We start from the raw sequence: 26715 nt of genomic DNA on the forward strand, positions 1-26715 counted from the left end.
GCAAACCACTCCAGTATCTTTGCCAAGAAAACCCCAAATGGAGTCACAATGACTTGGACATGCAGTAACTGAGGCAGAGGGCAAGTGACCTGCTGAAGGTCATAGATAAGCAAATGCCTGAGGCAGTATTTGAACTCAGATCCTTTGGACTCTGATCTAGCACTTCAACCACTGCACCACCTAGCAACCTCTAGACCTAATAGTTCAGTAAGCCTGGAATAGAACAGGGGATAAAATTATAAGAAAAAAAAGTTATTTCTAAAATTATTTTTCACTCACAAAATATCAGCACCTTAAAGGCAAAGATTGCCTTCCAGGTATTGATATTCCATTTTGGGGCTTTGCATCTTCATGACTTGCACAGTGCCCAGAGCCTAGAAAACACAATATATTCTTGATAATCAAATATAAAAGCAATTGTTTGGCTTTCATAGCCCTTCACAACTTAGTCCCTTCCTACTTTTCTGTGTTTTTTTTTTTAAACACTTCACAACTTTCCATGTAGTCTATGGGCTCCCTGTTGCTCTTCACAAGACATTCTGTCTCCTGAGTACCTACATTTTTATCGACTGTTCCCTATGCCTGGGAATCGTCCTCTTCTTAACCTCCCTGACTTCATTCAAATCACTTGAAATCTTACCTTCCACAAGAATCCTTTCTTGGGCTCTCTTGGTGATAGTACTTTCCTTCTAATATTACATCCAAGTTATCCTGTATAAATCTTGTTTGTATATAGTGGTTTGCATGTTATCTCCTCCATTGGGATCTGCAGTGGCCTTTCTTTGTATTCTCAACATTTAGCGCATTTGTTGTTCAGCCTTTTCAGTCCTGTCTGACTCTTAGTGACCTCATTTTGGGTTTTCTTGGCAAAAGTACTAAAGTGATTTGCCATTTCCTTCTCCAGATCATTTTACAGATGTAGAAGATGAGGCAGACAGGGTTGAATGACTTGCTCATGGTCACACAGCTACCAGCTGAAACCAAATTTGAACTTAGGTTTTCCTGACTTCTGATCTGGTGCTTTATCCACTGCATCACGTAGATGCCACACAGCACAAATTGGGTGCTTAATAAATGTTTATTGACTGAGCATAGGCTAAAAATAAAATTAAAATAAAACAAAGAATATAGTTTCTCAAAAAAAAAGAGTTAGGTTATATACCCACATTACTTTCTAATCACTATCTTCTCAAAGTGAGAAGGATTTAAGTGATTGAGTCATATGGGGCTTAATATCAAAATATACTTTCTAATCTTTTAGAAGCTTATAAATAATTTTCAAAAATTACTTGGCCTTTAAAGTTAATACTTATCCCATTTATTAAAAATACAGTGTAGCCGTGGGAAAAGGATTGGCTCCAAAGATTTATATTCTGTGTCTGAAATTTACTACAACTTTGAGCGACAAAATCATTCTGACTATTATAAACACCTAAATTAACTACAAAGGACCTATGAAGGAAAATGTTATCTGCATCCAGAGAAATAACTAATAAATAGAAGTATGTATAGAATGACCTTACATATACACATACACATATACATATACATATATGTTTGAGTCTAATGTTAGCTATCTCTAGGATGGGGAAAGGAGTAAAAAAAGAAAATTACATGATAACTTTATTATTTATTTAAAAGGAATAGCAAGTCATACATAATAGATTTGCAGTTTCATGTGCAATCATATTTTTAAAATTCTACTCTTATAAAATTTTTGTTTTATTTCATAAATTAAAAATAAAATAAATAAATAAAAAATTCAGTCAAGTCACTTAGTTTTCCTGGGCCTCAGTTTCCTCATCCATAATGTGAGGTGACTAACCCAGAGGGCCTCTAAACAAATCTTCCCTCCTTGGTCATCCTGGCCTCATTCCTTTACTAGGCTAAGAAGATAATAATAATAAAAAAGACCTCTATTTCACTTAAATAATTTTCAGAAATATGAAAAGAGGGAGAAAAGCACAGAAAGAGTCTCTTAGAATTTTCATTAGGATTATCACCTGATCCATTTATTTATTTAATTGCTTGATTCTAGCAAAATAATATCTTGTTAAAATCAAAATATCATTTGATAAATATTTTTTAAGCTCTGAATATTTAGGCCAGTGGTTTTATTCATGACAGTCTTAAACAAACAAAATCCATCCAATGCCTTTCCAAATTTTTCTTTTTTGTATATATGTTGTAAGGGATTTTTTGTTTGTTTTTTTGTTTTTGTTTTTACTACACAGAAAATACAATTTGGTTTTTTCCGTTGAATGCATTATTTCCTCTAGGTTGCTCTGGTGGTACATTTGGCATATATTTAGCAGGTGCCCTAAACTCAACATTAATTTTAAGAGCTAGAATTTCTTTCCTTTTAAGGCAGCCATTTTCTCTTTCTCAGTCTGATGCATGATTTGTGCTATTTCCTTTGCATCTTTACTCTTTGGGGTGAATTTAGAGAACCATGACTTCATCCAGTATGAAATGCTAATTCTCTGAAAGGAACAAAATTGCCAAAGCACAATTTTTTTTTCATTCTTCCCCTTAATACCTCCCCCCTCAAAGTGAAGAATGGTTGGGACATATCAGGTAAAATAATATGTACTATTAATCAAGGAACAGGAATGTTCTTCATAAACTTTAACAGATGATTGTAGCTTACTAGCACATATCCTGTCACATTAACAAACTTATTTAAGAGTTTCACATCTTAGAAAACTCTTTGTGCCAACTGGTACTCAGCTGCAAAAGCCATCATCAGTCTTACAGATTAGAGCAGCTTGAATACTGATGCATATCATTTGCTACTGGGGTAAATAACCAAAAATAGACACACACAGGCATGGAGAGTGTCAACAAAGGAGTTGAACTAAAACCAAAAACTGTCACAACTGCTTAAGGAAGGACTAATTAAGTTGCCCTTTTAGAGGCAAATTTGGAGAGTGATACTTATTTTAGAAAGGAAGACAGGAAATTCCAGAATTTTTTTTAAATAGAAGCATGAAGGCCATTTAATGTAGAGATTTATGAGTAACAAGACATTCCTGAGTCATCTTCCATCCTGCCTTAGGAACATTTATCTTTCCAGGTCAGGAAAACACAAAATCATTATTGTTATGATTTGTTTATTATTTTTTCCATGCTTGGATACAGAGGCAATTTTGCATTGGTCAGGCTAGTGTATCACTTAGGGATAAAAAAAAAGAAAAGATAAACATAGACATAATTGATACTTTGATGCCCATGCAGTCTCATTTTTTGTTATTTATCAGAGAAGAAAATTATAAACATCTGCATTAGGGTTTAGTTTTCTACAATGCTATACCTTTAAATTATTACTCTTCCCAACTATTAAATGGTACTCCAATAGCCTTGAAAATATTAATTCATTTCCTCAAAATTAATGACTGGTATCATTATAAATAAGCTATCTTAATGGTTTGCAACTCTTAGGACACATGATATTCCCAACAATGACAATCCTTGTGGCTACTCTACTTTGTATTTGAATGGAGAAGGAATGAGATAGAATAATGTGTGGATAAGATAAATGTTTGGAAGAAGGGTAAGGAGGTGGAGACAGAACAGCTATTCAGTTGTTCCTTGAAAATATTTTGCATAACGTTTAAATTCTTTGATTTCTGGTTTGTTGCTACCTATAGTTTATGTCTGAGTGGTCATTCTTTTCTACCTTGGAAAGCTTCTGAATCAGATTCAAAGCATCTTTATTTGTTTCATTTGTCTGTTTAATCAATCCAATCAATATCAAATAGGTCAATGATTAATATAATGATTGATAAATATAAGATATTGATTAGTATAAAAGATTATTAAATATTCATATCAAAGGATTCATGAGAGATAACCTCAGAAAGATTCAATTCTATTCACTTCTCTAGGCATGTTGGCATGCTTTTGTAACTATTGTTTGTGTCTAGCATAATGTCTGGTACACAGAAGGCACTTAATACATACTTGTTGAATTATACTGAATCCCCCAAAATTTAAAGAATCAACAAAAGGTAGGAATGGAATGTTACAATGACATTATTTGCATACAACAGCCAATTGGATGATATGTTTTGCATGACACATGTCTATTTCACAATTTAATAAATTTGCTTCATTATTACATATAATAGTATATATGAAATAGATGAAAAATGATTTGGTGGGAAGGCTCTAGCATCCAGGTGGAACAGGAAAGGCCTCATATAGGAGTGATATCTTAGCTGAGCCTTGAAAGAAACAAGGGATTTTGAAAAATGGAGTGAGAAAGGAGTACATTCCAGGCAAGGAAACTAGCCAGTATAAAGTTATGGAAGTGGAAGATGAGGAAGAACATTAAGGCCAGTGTTGCTGGATTACAATGTGTTATGTGAGAGAGTAATATGTGATAAAGTGAGAAAGGTAGGTTGGAGCCAGGTTGTGAAGGCACCTGCAAAGATTATCTATATTTTAACTTTTTATACAATGAATTAAAAATTATGAATGTGTTTCTGCAATTACTTTGCTCTGGCATAGAGGTGATCCCTGGGACCTTAAAAGTTGTGCTAGAACAGAATGTAAGGTCTAAAAGGTTCTACAGAGTGGGAAAGGCCTTAGATATGGAACTGGTGACAGGCTAAATGTATATATGTCATTCTTGAATCAACCTGACTCAATTCAGGGTGGCTCAAAATACTACCGAAAATAACTCACATTTACATAACATTTTAAGGTTTTCAGGGTGCTCTTCTTACTACCATCTTGTGAAGCACCTAGTAAAAATATTACTATCCCCATTTTATTGATGAGAGAAATAAGACTTTATAAAGTAGTAGCATGTCCATAATAAAATACTAGACCAGTAAGTGTATAAGGCAAGATTCAGAACCAGATCTCCTAATCCCAAGTCTGTTGGGATTCTACTAAGTTGCAGAGAGGTTGTGTTCATGGAAATAAAATCTCATATCCTTATCGTATGTAGCAACAAACAAGGTACTTAGAGCTTTGAGGAGACATCTTGATGGTCCAAGACTAGTTGCTCAGGTATCTGGGTATCACCAAGTATCTTTCATATTACACTGTCATTACTAACTTAAAGATGGATAATTCTATTTCGATAAGCCTTATTCTCACTGCAGTGATAGTTTGGTATATACTTAGACCTGTGACATGGAGGATACTAAGGATCTGTTTCCAGAAAATTGGAGGGTTGAACCATGAGTGGGCATTCTGCATTGGCCTAGCAAGTGTTTGGGAGAAGCCTTTTTTTCCATTAGCTGTCTATGTCCTTAAAATGGTCTACCTGGGCATCATCAGGGTTTTTTATTGCATTCCCATCTGAAAATGACAGACTTCTTTACTCACACTGTGTGGTGAAGGCTTGGGTTGATGGTAGAGAAGAGAGACTCCCTGATACCTTCAGAGTGCCAGAGCACCCTGAAGGGGAAGTGATGCTAACATGTAGCAGTCCTGGCCCTGAAAAAGTGAGACTAGGGCAGATCATGTTATATCAGTCTCCTACCATAGACTTAAACTTTTGCTTTTGCTAGTGACCCAGTTTCATTTTATTTTATTCAGTCATTTAACAAACACATATTGAACACCTATGCTCAAACATATATGAACACTATATACAATCCATTTTATGCATCCTTAAGTACTTGTTGGTAATAATGAGGTTAATTATTCCTCACCCAGAACAATGCACACTTAAAAAAAAAAACAAAAAAAACTGAACTCCTGTGGAAATGTCCTCATAATTATGCATATTTAAGATCTTCAGGTAAAGGCAAATCCAACTTTGGAATCAATCTTGATCAACAATTATTAGAATCAGATGGCCCAAAATTCACTTCCAACTCTAGTTTGTGAACTGTTAGAAGAGCAAAAAAGTAATGACAAAAAACTAGCATGTGTTTCATCACAAACAAATGGGTAATAGCACTGGTAAACCAGGGGAATGCTGGAGAAGCTCAAAAATGTAGGTTAATAGATGCTAGACTTAGTTGGATTTAGCGCTGGTGGAATTATCAGGCCCAGAGAATTAAGGTCCATTTGAACAGAGATTAGCTGGAGGTATGCAAATGTACATATGCTTGCTCTGCATGGGGAGTTTTCCCTGGCTCTGTGCTATTTAAAGTTTCTATCAATTACTTATCTGAAGTCACAGAGATTTCTGCCAATTATTTGCATCAAGACAGAAAGTGTGTGTCAAGTGTGCAGACGACATATAGCCAGGAAACTCAGCTAATACATGGAATGACAGAATCAGGATACTAAAAGACCTTGGCAGGATAACATAATAGAGTGGATCAAATTAAATGAAACCAAATAGAGATAAAGTATTACTCTAGTTAAAAAAAAACACCAAAAACAAAAAATCCACAGATTCAATACGGGAAAGGCATAGCTAAGTGACAATTTATAAGAGGGGGAAAAACTTGGAGTTTTAGTGCACTGCAATCTCAAGTTGAGTCAACAGTATAGAACCACTGTCAAAAAAGTTAAGACAGCTAGTTGCTCAGGTTAGAGCACTATGCACGGAATCAGGAAGACTCATCTTCATGAGTTTAAATCTGGCATTAGTCACTTACTAGCTCCCGGGCAAGTGACTTAATCCTGATTTCCTCTGTTCCTCATTTGTAAAAAATGAACTAGAGAAGGGAATGGCAAACAACTCTAGTATCTTTGCCAAGGAAACTCCAAAATAATGTCATGGAAAGTTGGACATGCCCGAAATGACTAAACAATAACAAAAACCAAATCTGAATTAAGATAGACATAGGGTCTAGAACAAGAGAGGTGATAATATGTCTGTATGACGCCCTACTCAGACCACATCATGTATGTATTCAGTCACATTTTCAGAAAGGCATTGGCAAGTTGTAATTTATCCATAGGCAGGATGGTAAGGTCTAGAGACTCTGCCTAATGAAGATCAGTTCTTCACAAGACAGTGGATGTGTTTAGCCTTGATAACATTTACATAATGTTCTAAGGTTTTCCAGGTGCTCTTCTTACTACCGTCTTGTGAAGCGCCTAGTAAAAAATATTACTATCCTCATTTTATTGATGAAAGAAATAAGGCTTTACAAGGTAGTGACATGTCCATAATCAAATACTAGACCAGTAAGTGTTTAAGGCAAGATTCAAAACTAGGTTAAAAAAATCATGATAATTGTTTTCAAGTATCTAAAAGACTTACTCTTTGACATGTGGCTTTATTTACATAGGTAAATGTTGGTTCCTCCCAATAGAAAGTAAGCTCTTTGAAGGCAGGGATAATTTTTTTTTCTGTTGTATGGATAGCACCTAGGGCCACAGATGTACTGTCACAAGCTTTAACTGGCTTGTGAGATGGTTATTTTTTTCAGTGTGAACATTTGCACCTTGGAAATAGGCAAATGCTACAAATCATGACTCGCTTTATTACTATGCTGATTTTCTAGACATAAGGCAGTGTAAACAATGAAAATTAAAATTTAAGGTGGATATGCATACTTTTTTTTTCCCAGAAAGCCCTGATTGTTAAACATTTTTACCAGCATGCCCTTGCCCTTGACTGACATATAATAATGCATTTATTAATGTCTGTTAAATCAAATCATTCTGAATACATAGTCAATTCAGTTTTAAAAGTATCTGATAAGGTGATAGCATTAGTCCTGAAGAAATATTTCAGCTGATAGTGATCATAATGAACAAACAAAGGATCTTCCATGTGGTTGTAAGACCTAAACCAATCATAATGTTTTAGACATTAGGATGTAGGCTCTGACAGAGGTGCAGTTTTTAAAGACACCAATGTGGATAGCACTGCCCTAGGGGTGGAACCAGTCAGAAGGAGTGCTATTGCCAGATAATTCATCTTGGCTATGATCCACTCTGCCAATCCGTAGCCAACCCCACCATGATTCTGACCTAGGCTCCTTTTATTCCAGGCTTCCCTTCTCTCTGTCCCACTTGGCTCAGATGTCTTCTCTGGGGACCATGTTTACGGTTTCTGTGACTCAGACTCAGCTATTTGCCTACATTCTTTGTTAGTCTCTTTGGATCTAATGCCTTGGTTGCCTGCTGCCTCCCCAACATTGAGCCAGACCTTCCCTCCCATAATGATACGTGTTAGTGAACTTGGCTTTCCCATGCTCATTTAGTGCTTCCTCAGCTGCCCATACTGACAATCCATTGCAGATACCAGTTACCCAGCCTTTTGTTGTTCTTCGCCAATTTCAGCAACAATTACAGGCTGGACTAACCTCTGTGGCAAGGTTCTGACAACATCTGTTTCATCAGCATGACCTAAAGTCATACTTAAGATCATAGGCCAAGAAAGAATATTTTTAAATGGAAGTTTGGAAGGTGTACTTAATATTAAGTTTATTTGCATGAAGCCAGACCAAGTAAATCGTGGTTGTGAGTTTACTGGAGTAGTTGTTATGTGCTAAGCTGATGGAGAATTATTTTATTTAAAAAAAAAAGCTGATGGAGAGTTATTTTCTTTAAAAAAATAAGCAAGAAAATAGTATGGATTTTATTCGTACTTTAAAAGAAAAACAGCTGTACATGTTGATCAAATGAAAAGTAACAAGCAGGATCACTTGGTCAGTAAATAGATATGGCCAAAGTGGCAGTCAGCTCTTCTGTTTTAGACTTCATTCTATATTGCCACAATAAAAGCAGAAAGGTATTTTCTCACTTGTGTCCCAAAAAAATATGCATGTGCTTACAGACAAATTTCAAAGAATTTGGGTTCATAGACTTAAGGTTGTAATGATAATAGCAGATATCGTTTGTATGGAACCTTAACATTTTCAAAGTTCTCTTTATATGCTATCTTATTTGGTCCTTCCAACAACCCTGTGACTTAGGTGCTATCATTATATCCATTTTGCAGATGAGAAAATTGAAGGTAAATAGTTTGCCCATGATCACATAGCTAGTAAGTGTCTGAGGCAGGATTCGAACTTATGTCTATCCTGACTCTATCCCCAGTACTCTATACATGTACCACCTAGCTACTTAGGAAAAACCTTAGAGGTCACCTAATCCAATCCTCTTATATGTAGGTGAGTAAAGCAAGGCCCAAAGTTGATTCCTCTTACAACTGCTAATGCTAAACATTCCATTCTGGAAAAAGTCAGAATGTAGTAGAATATTCAAAACTGGATGGTTTACAAACAGTTATCATATTCTTTACTTTTTTCTTAATGACTTGTTCCTGGCTATGATTCCAAAGGAATAATGCTGGTAGCTCAGGGATTCTGTTTTAAGATTTGGTGGGATGGAATTTAGAAGTTAAGACAACTTGGATTTGGTAGGGCCTTTGTCTTCAGGCAACATTATCTGTGAATCATGGGCACAATTTAGAATGACAGCTTACTTACTGTTATATGTGTTTTGCAAAAGTACTATCATAAAAAAATGGTGGTATACAACTTAAGTTGTACAGTTGTATGGTGGTATTGTTGTGCAGAATCCTGGGAAACAAAAGCTTCAGACAGAACAAATTGTAAGATAGTAACCCATGATGGATTGGTTCACTTACAACAGAAGTATTGGGTGTCACAACTATTAGCAGCAATAAATATCAACAGTCATTACAGATATGTTGTACACTCAGCGGTATATTTCTGGAATTGTGTCGGCCTTCTCAGCGTTGCTAATAGATAAATATCAGCAATGAGTAATATTGAAAATGATGGGCAGTAAGAACTATTGGTGAGAGGAAATAAAACAAAACATCAGTGAGGCTATTGGGACTCTTAAAAATCGCAGTGCAAGGGTATCATGGAAGAATATTTAAATAGGAACTTTTGAAAGTAAGCCATTAATGAGGGAATAATAATACAGAAGGCAGAAGAGAAGAAGCAAAACATCAGTAGAAATGGAGCTGGGGGCTACAGCCTAAGTAGGTTGGATTAGAGCAGGTACATACCAATTCTTTTATAAAGGGCAACAAATATATTTGACTTTTAATCCACAGTAATTACCACAAAGGCCAATACAGTTTTGAATACACTAGTCAGGCACAAAATGAAGAGATGCATGGTGGACAGCCAGCTAGCTTAAGAGTCAGGAAGACCTGACTATAGTCCAGTCTCTGAATCATACAGGTTATATTAGCTTGGGAAAGTCGGGGTTCCTCTTAGTGCCACAGGTAACCCTCTAAGAGGAGAAGTTTCAAGATAGCTGCTGATTGCATTGATAGAAGAGCTTGCCTTGCCTGGAGTCCACTACACCAACCACAGTTTTGGACCAAAATAAGAGCTGGCCAGTTCTTCTGTCTAAAATTTGGCTTCTATTATCATAACAATGCTTCACATATAAGGTCTGCAAAGTATTTTCTTCACAAGAGCCCTATGAGGTAGCTGAACAAATACAATTATATATAGGTACATATATATGTATCTAAATTATATATATGTATATGTATGTGTGTGTGTATATACATATATAGATATATATAAACACATATATATACATATATACATCTGTGTATATATATAATATATATATACACATAATATATATATATACATATATAATTGTCCATTATCTGGATCATATAATACAAATAGAATAGAATAGAATGCAAATACAATAATGTACACTTTACAGAGGAATGACCTGAAGTTGAGAGAGCTTAAATAATTCAGGTATGGTTGCAGAGCTAGTAAATATCAAATCTAAGACTTGAAACCAGGTCTTCTGACTTTAAGTCAACGCTTTTCCCACCTCACCACATTTTCCATTGCTAAGAAGTATTAAGATTAAATGAATTTGAGAACTAGCTCTTGAAATAATCATGATATGAAGACAAGAAAATTTTTTCTTGGCGTGGGAAGATAGGAAAGGCATCACGAAGATAGGAGGAATGACTTGCATTATTTTTGAATCTGCTTGACTAGTAAGAAGCATGGGTATGAGGGTAATGGATATCCATACCTCTCTACTTGAACTGTTAAAGTTGCCTGCTCAAGTTAAAAACCACTAAACTCTGATAAAGAAATAATTAAAATACTATTCTTTCAGGTTGCAAAATTAGCACCTGTAGAAAAGACCGTCAAAGAAAATGTGACTGTCAATTTTAAAAAATAAAAAGATAAGAATAAGAGATAGAATCTTTTATCAATTCCTTACCTTGCCATACTTCTGTGCATAGGACCCTGTGAGCAGTGAGTGAAAAACGATGATGGTTTCATCCAAATCCCAGACAAATACACGCTGAAGACATAAATGATAAACATCAACACAAACAGTGTTCTGGGAAAACAGAAATCCCTTTACAAGTAGAAAATCACCATGCTTCATAGATGGATACAATCTTGACACTGCATCATAGAAAACTTTTCATCTTATTAATTTACTTTAAAATTAGTAAAACATAACCTCTGTAAGATCTGAGGGGCAAAAATTCACTACCAAAAATGACATGTTCAAAAGTAATTTAGATTTAAATATGTGACAGTATTTATCTAGCTACTTTCATCACTCACCATCATTCAGATAAAAAAATCTGGTGAACAGATTTGAATTTTTTTTTCCCCAAAATAGCATACATAGTCTTTAAAAGCACAAATGAAGATGAGAATAAATGTGTCTCTCAAAAATTGTGCAATTAAGTTTTATAAGTTGCAGATTCAGATTTTAGAGCTAGGAGTAAACTGGCTAATTAAAAGAAACCTGTGATGAGCTCCCTTGGAAAGTAAAGAATTATCTTGGGAAGTAAAGAGTTATCCCATAAGTTATTCTGGGTTGCTTTATCTGGATTTTTCTATGTTGCTTCTGCTTAGGCAAAGTACTGATATCAGAAAAGAAAAGTTTTAGCATTAATAAGAGCTCATCTCATTACTTTCGGATAAAAATTGATTCTGAAGGTTTGTAGGGACTTAGAATTTGAGATAGACTTTAGAGATAATTACTGCAAAATTATCATTTTACAGTGAAGGAAACTGAGGACTAGTGGGAAGCACAGGTCCTCTAACTCCAAATACACTGCCCTTTTTACTATATCATGTTGCGTCTCCTCCAAGTTAACTTCAATTTTGAAATGATGCACACAGATGATTTTAAAGCTCTTTAAGTCCCAAACCACATATATAAATATATATGTGTATATATGTATATATATATATATTCATATAAAGTCATGGTATTTCACATATGTGCTTGTGGAAGATGTATTTTCCTTAACATGTGGGTTGAATTTAGTTCATGAAGTATTGATAATAAATGCCTTTTGTGATCTTGCAATACCAAATGTGATAATCAGAAAAATGACCAACAAACATTCCTTTGTTTTTGTCTTTTTAAACCATGTCTCTTGTTTGTGCTACAGTGAATTGGAGCAAGAAATTTTCTCAGGACTAGAAATTGCAAAGTAATATCATTTTCAAGTTATCTCAGGTTTGTTTTGTCCATTTATAAAGGATGAAAGCCTTAAATTGTGCCTGCTACAAAGTAGATAAACAACTATACATCAGGTTTTTGGCAGAGGTCTGTTTTCAACCATTTAACTTGAAACCACATCTTTATAGAAGGCAGACTCTACTTTTTAGCACAAAAAAACTTCTTTTTACCATTCATCAATTAAAAGAGGGCATACCTCCAAGTCACTGTCTGGTGGAGGTGATGGATTATTCTTCCGGCCTCTTCCTCGGGACTTTGACCCAGAACTCCTACATGTTCTCTCATCAAGGTCTTTGATGGGAGTGGAGGGGCTTTGCACTGTATCAAAATCTCCTGTAAATACAATCATGTATGTCAAAGTAGTGCTTCATTTGCAAATAGGGATAAGCCATCAGAAATAATACAGGTTATTGTTCATACTAACAAATCACATTTTAATAGGAACTAACATCCGAATTACAAAAAAGATTCACAAGCCTCAGCCAAGAGACTTCTTGTTTCATACAGTATCTAATGCAACAAAATTCCAATACAAGAAGATGCACAGAATCCCATGATGTTACAATGAGATTTAACATACACCAGAAAGTCCCTCAGACAATTAATGTGGCAATACAAACAGAAGATGCACCCAAATGATGTTTTCCATTATGACTTATTAGCAACACTTTGTAGCATTTTTTTGTTTTTATGTCATGATTCTATGTTGATTATGTCAAAATAATATAATTACCTCAAAACAGATGAGATGAGGCAAGTTCAACATGAACTTGATACATGAAACATCAAACACATAAAGTTTGAAGTGCCTGAGAAAAAGTATTTTAATGAATCTAATATCTAATTCAAAAGTATTCTACCATAAAGTAAAAAATACTTTGGTTAACCTACATTCTTACTTCTTCTCCAAAAGAATCTGCACTGGTTTTATCTGGCTACCCCAGCTCTCATAGTATATTTACTCTGTCCTACTACATTCACATGTGATTTCATGCTGCAAAATGTATTCTGAGTTTGCCCACAAATGCAGATTCCTATGTAAACCTCACACAATCTAATACACAGAAGGAGTGTAGCCCAAGATATCAAATGTATTTTAGGCCCGCTGCCTGATTTCTTTTAGCCTTACATCTCTTTGCCTTGTAAATGTGGAGATATGTCAGCTCTGAAAGCTGAATTACAAGGGATAGCAGAAATTCTCAAATTCTTATGAATAAAAGTCAGTCTTAAAGACTTTAGTGTGATAGAAAAATTGATTTTCTTTGTTGACACAAGTAAACATGCCATCAGTGTCATTTTTTCCCAACACACTTAAAATGGGAGTGTCTTTGTGTATCAACCATATATTTTTAACCAAAATATTTCTGTGAGCCACAAATATTTCTGGAATAGAATCTGTTGCTGCAACATTATGATTCCACTAAATACTGTCAAAAATACTTCCTACACTTACTTTTACTTTGAGTTTTGTGCAATGGAAACTAGCAGAGGAGAAAATCTTTCCTGGTAGGAAATAAATGGAAATTTTTAGCAAAAGTTTTTGATTAATAACATGCCCATGGTCCCAAGTATGATCTTTTGTTTTTCATTATCTATAGTATTCAAACATAACTTTTTTTGGTCCCCTTGAATTTCACTGGTCTTACCAGTGCTGTAGAAGGGATTGTCAAAGTAAAGACAATTCAACAGGTGTTTATTTAAGCACCCACTATATGCCAAACATTGTGCTAGGTGCTGGGGATACAAAGGAAAAAATGAAACAATTCTTGCCATCAAGGAGATTTGGGCAGCTAGGTGGTGCAGTGGCTAGAGCACTGGGCCTATAGTTAGGAAAACTCATCTTCCTGAATTCAAATCTGGCCCTAGACACTTACTACCTGAGTGACCCTGGGCAAGTCACTTACCCTGTTTGCCTCAGTTTCTTCATCTGTAAAATGAGCTGGAGAAGGAAGTGGTAAACCACTCTAGTATCTTTACCAAGAAAACCCCAAATGGGGTCACCAAGAGTTGGACACGTTTGAAACAATTGAATGATAACAACAATCAAAGAGGTTAGGATAATTAAGTGAAATGGCATGGTGGAGATAAGTAAAATATGAACTATATTAAAAATAAGTACAAAGTAATTGAGGGAGGGGGCAGATGTGGCATTAAACCTGGAGGAATGAGGAAAGGCCTCTTCTTAGAAGGAATGCTTGAGCTGAACCTTCTAGGAGCTAGGAGTTCCAAGGGGCAGAGGTAAGAATGTGAGCATTCCAGGCAGGAGGGACAGTGTGTAACAAAGGTATGTAGGGAGAAGACAAAATTCAAAATATGCCAATACACAAATGTGAGCTTTTACATTGATTTAGAACTAATGTTCTAAAATTATTGAAGCAGTAGAATTTTTTAAAGTTTGTTTCAATGTGAAATAAGAAGATATTTCACCTAGCAACATTTTATTCACCTGCAATTTAGATGAAAATTCATTATTCAGAAAGTGGCTTTACAAGGAACTCAATGCTGATACACATCAGGAATCCTTGGCTAATGTGTGATATATCCTATTTTTAAAAGAGGGCATACATAGTCATTAGAAGGCTTGCAACTGATAGTGAACAGGCACCTGCTGTCCTTACCAAAGACACTTTTTCTCCATCTTTTTATAATACAACTATCAATTTGTAACTCTTCCTTAGTAAATCTTAGTGAAACAACAACACTATTGATGGAGGACTCTTAGTCAGTGGATAGCAGGCACATAGAAAGGAAGAGAAGCATATGAGTAGAGGAGGATTTACGATGAAGCAAATAGAGACGTGCAGAAGAAAGGCAGTTAGGGCTGTATATAAGGGCACTGAAAACAGAGGGAAAGTCTCCGTTGTTCATCTATACGTTTCCTACAGGAGTTTTAAGTTAACTAAAGTTTCTACATTTATCACATAGATCCTAAGTCTTAGAAAAACATAATCACTACCTAACAGGATGAACCCAAGTTCCTTCACCCTCAGCTTTCCTGAAAGCCTTGGGTTCCTTGGGACGCATAAGAGGGCCCAACTAATGTGTATTCTGGGCCTCTCAGACTTGGTGGGTGCCAGAGACCAAGACAGTCTCCATATCCCGATGACCTACTGACCAGGCACATTTCCAGATGGATATGAAAGGGACTGCCTTCAGAGAAACTGTCACTGTATCCTTTTTGCATATTCTTCCTGTGTTAGCACAAAGTAAACTTCTTCCTTTGTTACATATTCAGAGACTTGTGTGTGCCTCAATTCATCCCAACATTGAATCTGAACTAAGAGGGTCTGGGAGTGAGAGCCATGCCTACAACACACAGAATCTAGAACAGCAAGAATCCTTAAAGATTATTTACTTCAACTTCTTCATTTCAAAGATGAAGAAACTGAGTCCCAGAGAAGTAAAATAACATTTACAATCATAGAATCACGGAAAGGTAAAGCTGAGAAGAGACCTTAGAGGTCATTTAATGTGACCTTTCATTTTATGGATAAGGAAAGTGAGTACCAGAAATGGTTAAAGACCACGTCAAAAGGGTTGCAGCATAAAGAGTCTGATCTCAAGATTGTTCCCTCACTGCCTATATGACCTTACACAAATCATTTAATGTCATTGTTCCTCGGTTTTCTAATGTGTAAAAATGGGGGTAATTGGATTAGATGATCTTATTGATCTCTTCCTGTTCTAAATGTATGGTGCTCCTTCAGACCTCACATAGACAGTGAATGGTTAACTCAGGTCTGTTTCCAAGTACAATTCCCTTTCTACCTCATAGAGTTATAGAGGTAAATAGGTAGTGTAATAGATAGAGCTAGGCCTAGAGTCAGCAACACCTGAGATCAATTTCAGTCTTACAGACTTATTAACTGTGTGACATCGTGCAAGTCACAACATCTGTCTGCTATTCCCATTTGTAAAATGGGGGTAATAATAGCACTTACTCCCCAGGGTTGGTACGAGGATCAAATGAGATAAAATTTGTAAAGTGCTTAGCATAGTGCCTGGCACTTTCTTTATTTATCTTTGACTCATCCCCAATACTCAGTGCATTACACATAATACACACTTAACAGCTGTTGATTTATTGAATGAATGTGAACCATAATTTACACATTAAAGATCAATAAGAAATGAAGAAAAATATGTCTTAGTGTTTGACTATTGCTTTATCATATTTTGTGAATTTGTGACATGATGTGACATAATGACGGCTAATATTGATGTTTAGCAATTCTAACAAAGAATTGTATTTTTTGTAAAAAGGAAAATTGATAAGAAAACATGAAAATTTATTTTTGAGTTGAATATTATGCAATTATATGATATTATATCTGTAAGAAATTGGACTTGGGGTTCATGAGACTAACCAAGACACTAACATCACACTGTTACAAGAGAACTGGATCCCAGTTCAAATCCAGCTGTCAGAGTAATGTGACATGATGACTTAATATCACATCACAAATTAGTTGGTCAGATTAGCTAGCCAATTAAGTGGCAGGACTATACAGAAAAGGGACAGATTGATTGTAACTTTTAGTAAGAAGGGAAGGAATGGGGCTGACCATGATGAAATACTTGGAAGGTAGAAGGTGAGTTGGGATTCTGTGGGAGCAAGAAGGAAGCCAACAAATCAAAAAGAAAATATGAAGGCACCAGAGGAGGTGAAAGGAATAATGAAATAAGAAAAAGGATACCAGAGAGGGGAACATCAGAAGACTAATTTTATACTGTTGCCCAGGTATGGAGAATGCCTTTGAGTCTCATTTGGTTTTGCCCTATGGGAAAAGTCACTAATGGCATAATATTTTACCCTGGGGAGTACTGTCCATTTCATATTTCCTTTATATAATATTCCCCTTAAAATTAATTTAAACTATGTGAGGCAGAGAGTGGGGTCTCAGTGTATTTCTATTACAAGTCTTTATTCTGAAAAAAATAGATATGGACATATTTATATTCTAGCTTATCATAATATTTAGAAGTTTCAGGTAAAAATTAAAATTATTTTTGCCATGAGAGTTAAATGCAACATTTCCTTAGTTAACTAACTCTATTATTTCAATTCCATCATATAATTTTTCCATGAGAAAAATTTTATCTTCTCTATCATGAAACAGAACTGAAAATAATTGCTAAGGCAGATAAGCGGTTATGAAATTAAATGATATGATAGTGACAGGATAAGAAACTCTTCTCTGAAATGTGATTTTCATGTAGCTCAAACCTAGTTATATAAATTGAATTTCAAAGTTTAATCAAATTCAATTCACACAGAGGGAAAAAAAATCATAGATTTATTTTCTAGTCTACCAAGAATGATGTTCTTAGATCTAAGCATACTTTTTTTTGGAGTGGGGCATCCAAAGTAGTAGTTATCATCATCATCATCATCATCATCATGTTAATTATATTATTTATCATTATCTTATAATTTCCTTTAAAGTGAGATAATCCATTTATCCCTATCCATTTACTTTACTCTTAAATCTTGCAGAAACCACTTTTATTTATCTGCTTCTCCAAAGTATGCAGTGTTGTGATTTTGGAATAATTAGCTCACATGTCAAAGAACTATACACTCCAAACATACCAGAAACTAGTATACGTAATCACTTTGACCTTCTTTTATTTCCTAAAGTTTCATTTCAGCAAGCATTTTGTTAGTGGAATTCTCATATGACATATTTAAAAATAGTCAACTGAGGAAGATATAAAAAAATAATGAGAAGACAGTTTAAGTGAAAGATAGTAACAATTAAGTTCTTTCCAACTTCCAGCTAACCATTATTACAATGGAGAAATCACCGTTCTCCTTCTTCAGTAGCTTTTCAACATACATGCAAAGATTGTAAGGCAGCGCTGAAGTTGAAAATATTTTGAAATTTCATGATTGTTTTTACAGAACATTTTCTAAAAAGAAAAACAAAACAAAACAAAAAAAACCCCTGTATCCATATGGTTGGAAAAGTTCTTTTCATTTCTAACACATTGCCTGACTATACAAACATTTTTTTCCAGGAACAAACATTCTGACCGTTTTGACAGTATCATGCAAACTAGTAAAATCACTTATTTTTTTTTTAAACACTACTTGTTACTTAGAACCATTGCCATGAAAACCTATTACAGGGCATGCCAATGAATTTAATCTCTTTGAGGGCAGGTATTTTCTCACTTTTGTATTTGAATCCCCAATATATAGCACAGTGCCTGGCACATTAAGTGCTTAATAAATGCTTGTTGTTTGATTGACTTTCTCATAATGAATCATTCTTGTTCAAATTTGGCCTCAGGTATTTACTAATTGTGGGACATTGGTCGAGTCACTTAACCCTGTTTGCCTCAGTTTCCTCATTTGTAAAAAGAGCTAGAGAAGGAAATGGCAAACCACTCTAGTGTCTTTGCCAAGAAAACCCCAAATGGGGTCATGGGAATGACTGAAAAAACAAGTGAACAACAACAACAACATTTGCCAGGCACTGTAAACACTGAGCATAGATAAAACAGCAAAACATAGTCACTGTCCTTAAAGGGCTCATGATCTAATGGGGAAGACAACATGCAAACAAGTATGTGCACACTAGCCTTTAGTGTGCAGCTTTTTCCCCATTTACATGCTAGTGTAAGAATGACCAGTAAATTAATTAGACCTTGAATATACTAATACATAGTATTTCCCCTACCCCCTTACAGTTATTCACTGAAGAAAGAGTAATGTGTCATAGTGGATAGATCAATTGAGGGGAAAGGAAGACCCTCATTTAGGTCCTACCTCAGATAGATGTTTGCTTCCTCATGAGACCATGGGGAAGTCACTTAACTCCATAGCATCAGGAGCAACATTCTAAGACTTTAAATTACAAATGAGTTCCAGTTTCCAATTCACAGAGATTTGTACCAAAAAAAGGAAAGTTAATTTAAAAGTCTCTTCCTTTTTTCATGAATTACTGATCACAAATATGTCTGCTTGTTTCTTTGTTGTCATGGGGAGAGGTTGTCATGAGAGTGATCTGTGATTGCACACATGGAGAACGAGAATGGTAACTTCTACTAATACAGTTCGACAATTACTCTGTAAATCATGTTGTCTTCATGGTCTTAATCTCTTAAATCACTGCACCAAGAAATGAAGGCATTTACCCATGATTCTACACTATTAGCTGCACTTGTACCCAGGCCTTCCTGAGTCTTAGCTTGGCCCTCTATTCACTGTGATGCCTTTAGACTATAGCTTAGTATATCTTATGCTGACTTTTACAAAATTATTGCACATTATAAATCAAATGCTGTTTTTCAATACAAAAACAAATATTCATTCAAATTAAATACTGCTAGTTAAAGGTTTAATTCAATATAGCCTTGAGGTAAAATTTCCTAAGATCTGTCATTATGGTCTTAATGCTTTCAATGCCCCCTAAGATTATTATAGCCTTATTCCTAGAACATTACAAAGAGGAAGAAGTAGATAATCATTTCTGGAGGTATGTAAGATGATCACTACAATGAGAAAGGTTCAATAGACTCCTGGAAATTTCCTGACTGAGCAGTCAGCTGAAGATAAATTCTACTCCAGACCAAAGCCACAAAGTCAGGGATATTGAGTAGAAAGAGGAAGAAAGTAGTTAGAAGAACCAGTGCCTGAGCAGTAGCAAACCTTCAATAATTACTGATATTCCAGTATTTGCTAATTCTAAATGGTGAGTGGAATCTCAATGAGCCAGAGGTCTCTGGTGTCTTATGATCATCCATTGATAGATGGAACTCATGATGGAGAATAATGAAAGGATAGCAGATCTAAGAAGGTTATGAATATACTAAAACAAACAAACAAACAAAAAACAAAAACTAGAAGACCTATCATGACAAAAAGAAACCAGATAAATCTCCTTCTGATTAATTCTTCATTGAAATGATAGCCTAAGCAAGTGGGTATGTAGTATAAATATTCTCTTATGGCAGCTAATCAAAGTGGAATTATACTGGCTCTTTGGACCTGCTGGAGTTTCTGTCATGTCTTTGGAAAAGAGAGTAAAGCCTGGAATTAGAGCTCTACCAGTCATCAAACATTTGGTGACACTTTTTTTTTCAATCAAACAAGGTGAAAGTTGTTTATTCCAGTGCCTGTGCCAAATTCCAACTCAAATAATTACAAGTCACATTTATGTACTCTGTGGGAACAGGTGGAAATTAAAATTTCTTTGGGTTTTAGAATTATCACCTTCAGTGATAGAGAATATTAATGGGTCCATCCTCTCAAAATCATCATATATTTCAGTTAGATTCAGTACTCTTCCCTCATTATAGTCCTAAAGTAAGATAACATGGGACTCTTAAACAGTTCCTATGTTCCTGCCCAAGAGACGGGGCTTCATTTCTGCAAAGAGTGAAGTAATCTCACTATATCACTTACTTCTCTTGGCATACTTGTGAAGTTTAATTAGCTAATGTACTATAAGGTACAATGAGGTCTTCAGGTGAAAAGCAAATTTTTTCCAAATTACAAATGGTGCCTAATTGTAAAGATTTTAAAAATGCATTTGACAAAATGAAACTTAGGAAAACACACTCTTGAGCTTTTCTTAACATTTTAATCTTCATCTTAAAAAGACAATCTCAAATATCTATAAATTTCATATTAATAACAGTCAAAAATCCTTACAAGGATAATGGATTAAAAGGTCTGTTACTAATTACTGCAGTCCAATTTCCTTAAGTCTTTCATAAAACTGTCTAATAGCTAAAATAAATAACTGAATGCTATTTACAATTTCCATCTACTTTTAGTCATCACCAATTGCTGTAGGCTTATTCTTAAACTAACACAGCACATGATTACATAATTATCCTTTAATCAGTACTGTAGCTAATAACTGCACCTGGTACATTCTGGGTACTCATATCTGACTTTATTTCATTAGGATAATCTTGACATCAGAATGGTCAGCTGTCTTTTATTGAACACAAGGTATGTTTCTATTTTAAAGATGGCAGAAGTCAGTAGTATTTTTTTAAACAAATGAAGATGTAGTTCTTTCTTTTCATCTCTTACAGTAATATATACACTTGTATTAAAGGGGAAGCATTTTGATTTCCCTCAACTCTATACACCAAATTCCAATTTAAGTCAAAGAAGAAAAATTCATGGTGCAAAATTTGTTTAATTTTTTGATATAGCATTATATCATTAGGTAAAATCAAACCAAACATGTCTTTAGTTGCATAAAGTCACAGTTTCTCAAAGAAAAGAATTTTTTAAGTGATTGCTAGTGGGATAAGAAATTATTTATAAATAGTTTAACTTCATTTTAAGATCAAAATAGGCAATAATGAGCCTTTAAATTTCAAAATCATATTAATTATGCTACCCAACATCAGTAAACAATGATAATTCAAAGAGATTATCTTTTAAATTTCCAAGTAAATAAATTCTTTACCAAAATTCTCATGAAAGATAGTTCTATAGCATTGAACTAAGGAACAGCTTGCCTATGCATTTATACATATATGTATAAATATATTAATATTTATTCACATATATTTATACATATACATACATATATTTTCTGAATACACATACATGTATGTGTTTAAGTTTATTATATATATATACACATACATAAATATGTATTCAAAACACTGGACTGCTTGTTCTGTTGATTAATATAAACCAAATGTTCAACTTAAAAATCAATCATTCTTTCCTTACTAGAAGCTTACCTTTTAAAATATATCAGGATAAGTTTTTTGCAATTATGCTATAATTTAAAGGAAAAAAACCTTTTTTTTCCCATCTATTACTAAGAAATACATGTTATTCCTATGAAGTTAAGCAAAACGAGTCCAATCTCATGTTCTCAATAAATTTTCTCATCTTCAATTCCTTCAATTAATCCTTATATAGCACAGCACCCTATCTTCTTACCAACTTGGCCACTCTCTTTTGGATATTCTCCGGCCCATGTTCTTACTGTGTACTGACCAGAAGTGGACACTATATTCCATATCTGGTCTAGCTAGGGTAGAGTACCAGGAAACTATCATTTTCTGTCATTTGGACAAAATACCTCTCCTAATGCAGCTTAAGACAGCATTAGTATTTTTGGCCACCATGTCACATTATTAAGTCGTGTTGAGATTGCGGTTCAAAAATACCTCAGATCTTTTTTTTTTCTTCAGAAATTGTTATATAGTCATCATGACTGTCCCCATCCTGTGCTTGTGAAACTGATTTTTTTAACCCAGGAGTGGCACTTTGCATTTATCTCTATTTCCTTCTTTCCACTCAACTATTCATGTTTCAATGCAGGTTCTGAACATGGTAGTTAAGAAAACATTTATTTTTTACCTACAAAGTTGGTGAGTAGAAAAATACTATTGGACAGTATTACCTAGTTAGAAGGCAATTCCAATAATATGTATGGCAGAAGCGAAAGAATAATTGCTTATATTCATATATTTTAGTTACTCCACTCCCCCAACCAGGAATGTGCTGGTGCCACACCTGCACTGACTCACAAGAGCCAGTAATTAAACTTTTAGTGGGAGCATTCACACCTTGGAAATTGGAAAATGTACAAATTAGGGCTTGATTTATTATTTGGTTGGTTGCTAGAATTAAGAAAGTGATGGAGGAAATATTAGTGCAGATTAAACTTACAAATGTACCACAGATGCCATATATATGTATATATATGCATATATACATACACATATACACATATATACATACATATATGCACATATATACACACACATGTACATGCATATATGCACATGTGTGTGTATGTGCAAGTGTGAGCATGTATAATCAGAGAGCTGGTCTTTAAGAATATACCAAAACATCCATATCTCTATTTCTCAATTATTTCTCAATTATTTATTTGCAATAATATAGGTAGGGCTTTATTACTATGAGTATATTTAACCTATACAACACCTGAAGCATGTGAAGATTTTAGAAAACTGTATGAACATCTAAATATCATTCCACAGTTGCCAGCTACATAGGACTAAGCTAGCCCCACTGAATTCCTAATTTTTTTTTAGAATTTTACTTGCTTAATTAGCTAATTCCCATGATTTGCTCCTTTCTTTATGCTTTTAATCTCTATTCCTTTTCCTGAACTTTTACAAACAGATCTCCCTCTGAAGACTATGGTTTGGATTTCGTAAGTGTTCCTGCTCTGCTCCTTCCTGGGTAATTTTCACCCTGGTTCTCCTTCCATGAGATCGTGGACTGGTTCCCAGAGTAAGTTTTATACCCTTTTTCTACCCTGGCAGAAGACCAGAGATTGATATAATAGGCATTCTCAATAAGGTGTTTGAGCCTATTAGTAGAATATAGTGGCTAGTCTATGAAAAAACTGATAGGAAGAGGAAGCAGATATAATTTAGATCCTTCTTAAACACATAGAAAACACTTAATAATACCTTTTCCATGTTTTATTTATTTGTATATACTATTTCAAATATTTATATATCAACAAATAATGTTTCATTAAAATACTATAGGAAAAAAATATAGAGTTATAGTAGTATTCATGTGATTTTTTTTTACTGGTATCAAAGACATATGCACTGATCAAACATAGATATGCAATTATTCTCCACTAGTAATACAAAGTTCCAGAATACAGGAAATAGCTAATAGCTAGAATAATGGGTGCCCCAAATATATGCTTGAAATATAAAACTCCATAAACATGAAGTCAGTTTTAGTCACATTCTCTGAAAATAACATTTTATGCTAGGTCATCAAAGTTGTTTACATGATAAACTGTACTACTAATCTCAGAGTCATAACCAGAGCAAGGCAACCAGGATTCCTCCATGGGCCAAATCCATTTATTTATTTATTTATTTTTGGTGAGGCAATCAGGGTTAAGTGACTTGCCCAAGGTCACATAGCTAGTAAGTGTCAAGTGTCTGAGGCCGTATTTGAACTCAGGTCCTCCTGACTCTAAGTTGGAAGCTTTATCCACTGAGCCACGTAGCTGCCCCCATGGGCCAAATATAAAAGGTAAAAACACCTACATTCTTCCATAGCATAAAAATAACAAAGCTTAGACCAAGTTAATAAGAATAATTTGCTAAAATAGTAAGATATAAGATGATGGCCTAGAGTAGGCTTTTTCCTAGATTCTATCTTGCTTCTCCCAGTTGGGAAGTATTCCAGCCTTTCCTCAGTCGAGGGTATGCACTCGGCATACCCTTGACAAAACATCTCTAATTATGACTCTGATTTGCTGAAAGGTCCATTCCATTCTGAAAAATTTATACTCATATTTATAGTCCCTTCTATAGTTACAATCTCTTTTAATTGTTGTTTAACAAAATGAAAAAAAAAACTCTTAAAACGTCAAAAGAAGTGTGATATCTGACCTTATATAATGATCCCATTCACCATTTTGAAATATTTCCCACACTTTAGCATATACAGCAAAAATATGAAAGTATTTCACCTGAATGGAGATCTGTACCTGGTTGACTAGTCAGTCCAGGGAGAGATTCCTGCAACTGATAGGTTGATGAGGATGAAGATGTGCCATCAGCTGTGTTATTTGAAGCCATATATGCTCCATATGTTGATGCTGAATAATACTGTGCATATTGGTTTTGGCCAAAGGCTGTATAGGATGGATAATCCTGAAACAATAATTGAAATGCATTAACTGAAGATACTGCTCTGATCAGGGTCAGACTTCTATATGCACCACAAAGAAGTACAGGAGACAGAACTACCTGTCAAGTCAGCTACCCTGCCATACTTCAGTGAATCTGCAGTCTTATCCATGTGGGTTCTCCCTGTACTGGTGCAAATAATAACCTATTCATTATCTTCTCAGTCAGGGCAATGCTTGTCCATGCCCTTCCATAAATCTTCCATAAATCATCCAGAGATGATCCTCATGTTGAAGGATTTCCTCTTTTTTCTATCTCATGGATATCTCTACAGTATCTGAGATATCCTAAGCAGTCAAACCAACATTTTTTTTTTTTGGTTCCACTGACTTCAGAGGAGCAGGGGGATAGAAGAGAAAGAACATTGGATATCTAACCCTTGACCTATGTTTCAGTTCCAGTTCTACAAATAATTACCTGAGTGACCATGGCAAGTTATTTAATCTTTCTGGGCCTCAGTTTGTTCATGTGTAAAATGGAGATATTAGTATTTACAGTATCTACCTAATGGTTATGACGGAGAAAAGTGCTTTGCAAGTTATAAAGTGCTATATAAATGTACTCTATCACTCCACATCATTATATTACAAATTAAGCTTGTTGGAGTAAAAATATCTTTGGTAGGCATCTTCCACATTCAAAAGCACTTAACTATCCTGTGCAGCAGTTCTAACAGACCCAGGAGAGAGATTGAAGAAAGGGAGGAGTTTAAAAAGCCCATAGGGTCTGCATAATCTGTCCACAAATACCTGAGATCCTTATCTATACAAAGGAATGTGACTTCCTTTCTAACTTTCCACTTAGACTCTTTGGGCATCTCCTGGTAATTTTTTTTTTTTTGATGGTGAAAGAAAGAGAAAAAAAAAGGAAGGGATGGGAGATGAATGAGAGGACCAAATTTGGAGACTCCCTCAGGTCTAAACTCTCACAATTAGAGGACTTAGTGAGATTTTTGTTTCACTAAAAAAAAAAAAAGGCATGTATGTTCAAATATTTATCTTTCTGAGGCTATTTTTGTAATGATTTTGACTTTTGAATATAGATCTCAAGAAGATGGAATGATTTTGATCATCTCCTTTCCTATTGGAAAATATATCTGTAGAATAAAAAAGGGGGTTATTATAAACTTCTCTAAGGTTCTCTTTCATTACAATTATTTTTAGATCGTCCTTTTGCATTTGGATTCAAAGTTTTATTTTGAATATGTTATGTTTCCCAAAATATAGGGAAAACAATTATATACCATTTTCATACATTTTTAATTAATTTAATTCTCTCTTTATATTTTCATAATTTGATTTTTATTTTTTCATTTTATGTCATTATCTGTTCCAATGAGTGCCTCTCCCTCCCCACTATCGCTCCCCACCAAAAAAAAAAAACCAATAACAAGAACAATCACCATCACAGAGCATATGCCTCTTTTAACAAGTACAGTTAAGTAGAACAAGTCAATTTATTGTCCATGTCCTAAATACATATGTTCTCTAATTTTTTTATATCCATAATTTCTATGTTATTGTAATCATTTTCACAATAATAAAAATAATTCATTAGAAAGCAGCAGATATAATTATGCTAATAATAGGAAAGAGAAATAATTTGGAAGCATTTTAAACACATTAAGATGGCAATAATTACACAGAA

General features: G+C 34.6%; 1 protein-coding gene across 2 annotated transcripts in view; it reads right to left on the reverse strand.

Annotated features, from left to right (window-relative positions):
• EYA4 (EYA transcriptional coactivator and phosphatase 4) overlaps positions 1 to 26715 on the reverse strand; it is an 87815-nt gene that overhangs the window by 36176 nt on the left and 24924 nt on the right. For both annotated transcript variants that reach the window (XM_027850712.1, XM_027850713.1), the window contains exons 7-9: positions 24849 to 25032; positions 12581 to 12714; positions 11116 to 11199 (exon numbers count right to left, since the gene is read on the reverse strand). In XM_027850712.1, the coding sequence (XP_027706513.1) occupies positions 11116 to 11199; positions 12581 to 12714; positions 24849 to 25032 (402 nt within the window). The remainder of the gene's footprint in view (positions 1 to 11115; positions 11200 to 12580; positions 12715 to 24848; positions 25033 to 26715) is intronic.

This window comes from Vombatus ursinus, unplaced genomic scaffold (assembly GCF_900497805.2).
Source record: "Vombatus ursinus unplaced genomic scaffold, bare-nosed wombat genome assembly UNPS02009132.1, whole genome shotgun sequence".
Taxonomy (NCBI): domain Eukaryota; kingdom Metazoa; phylum Chordata; class Mammalia; order Diprotodontia; family Vombatidae; genus Vombatus; species Vombatus ursinus.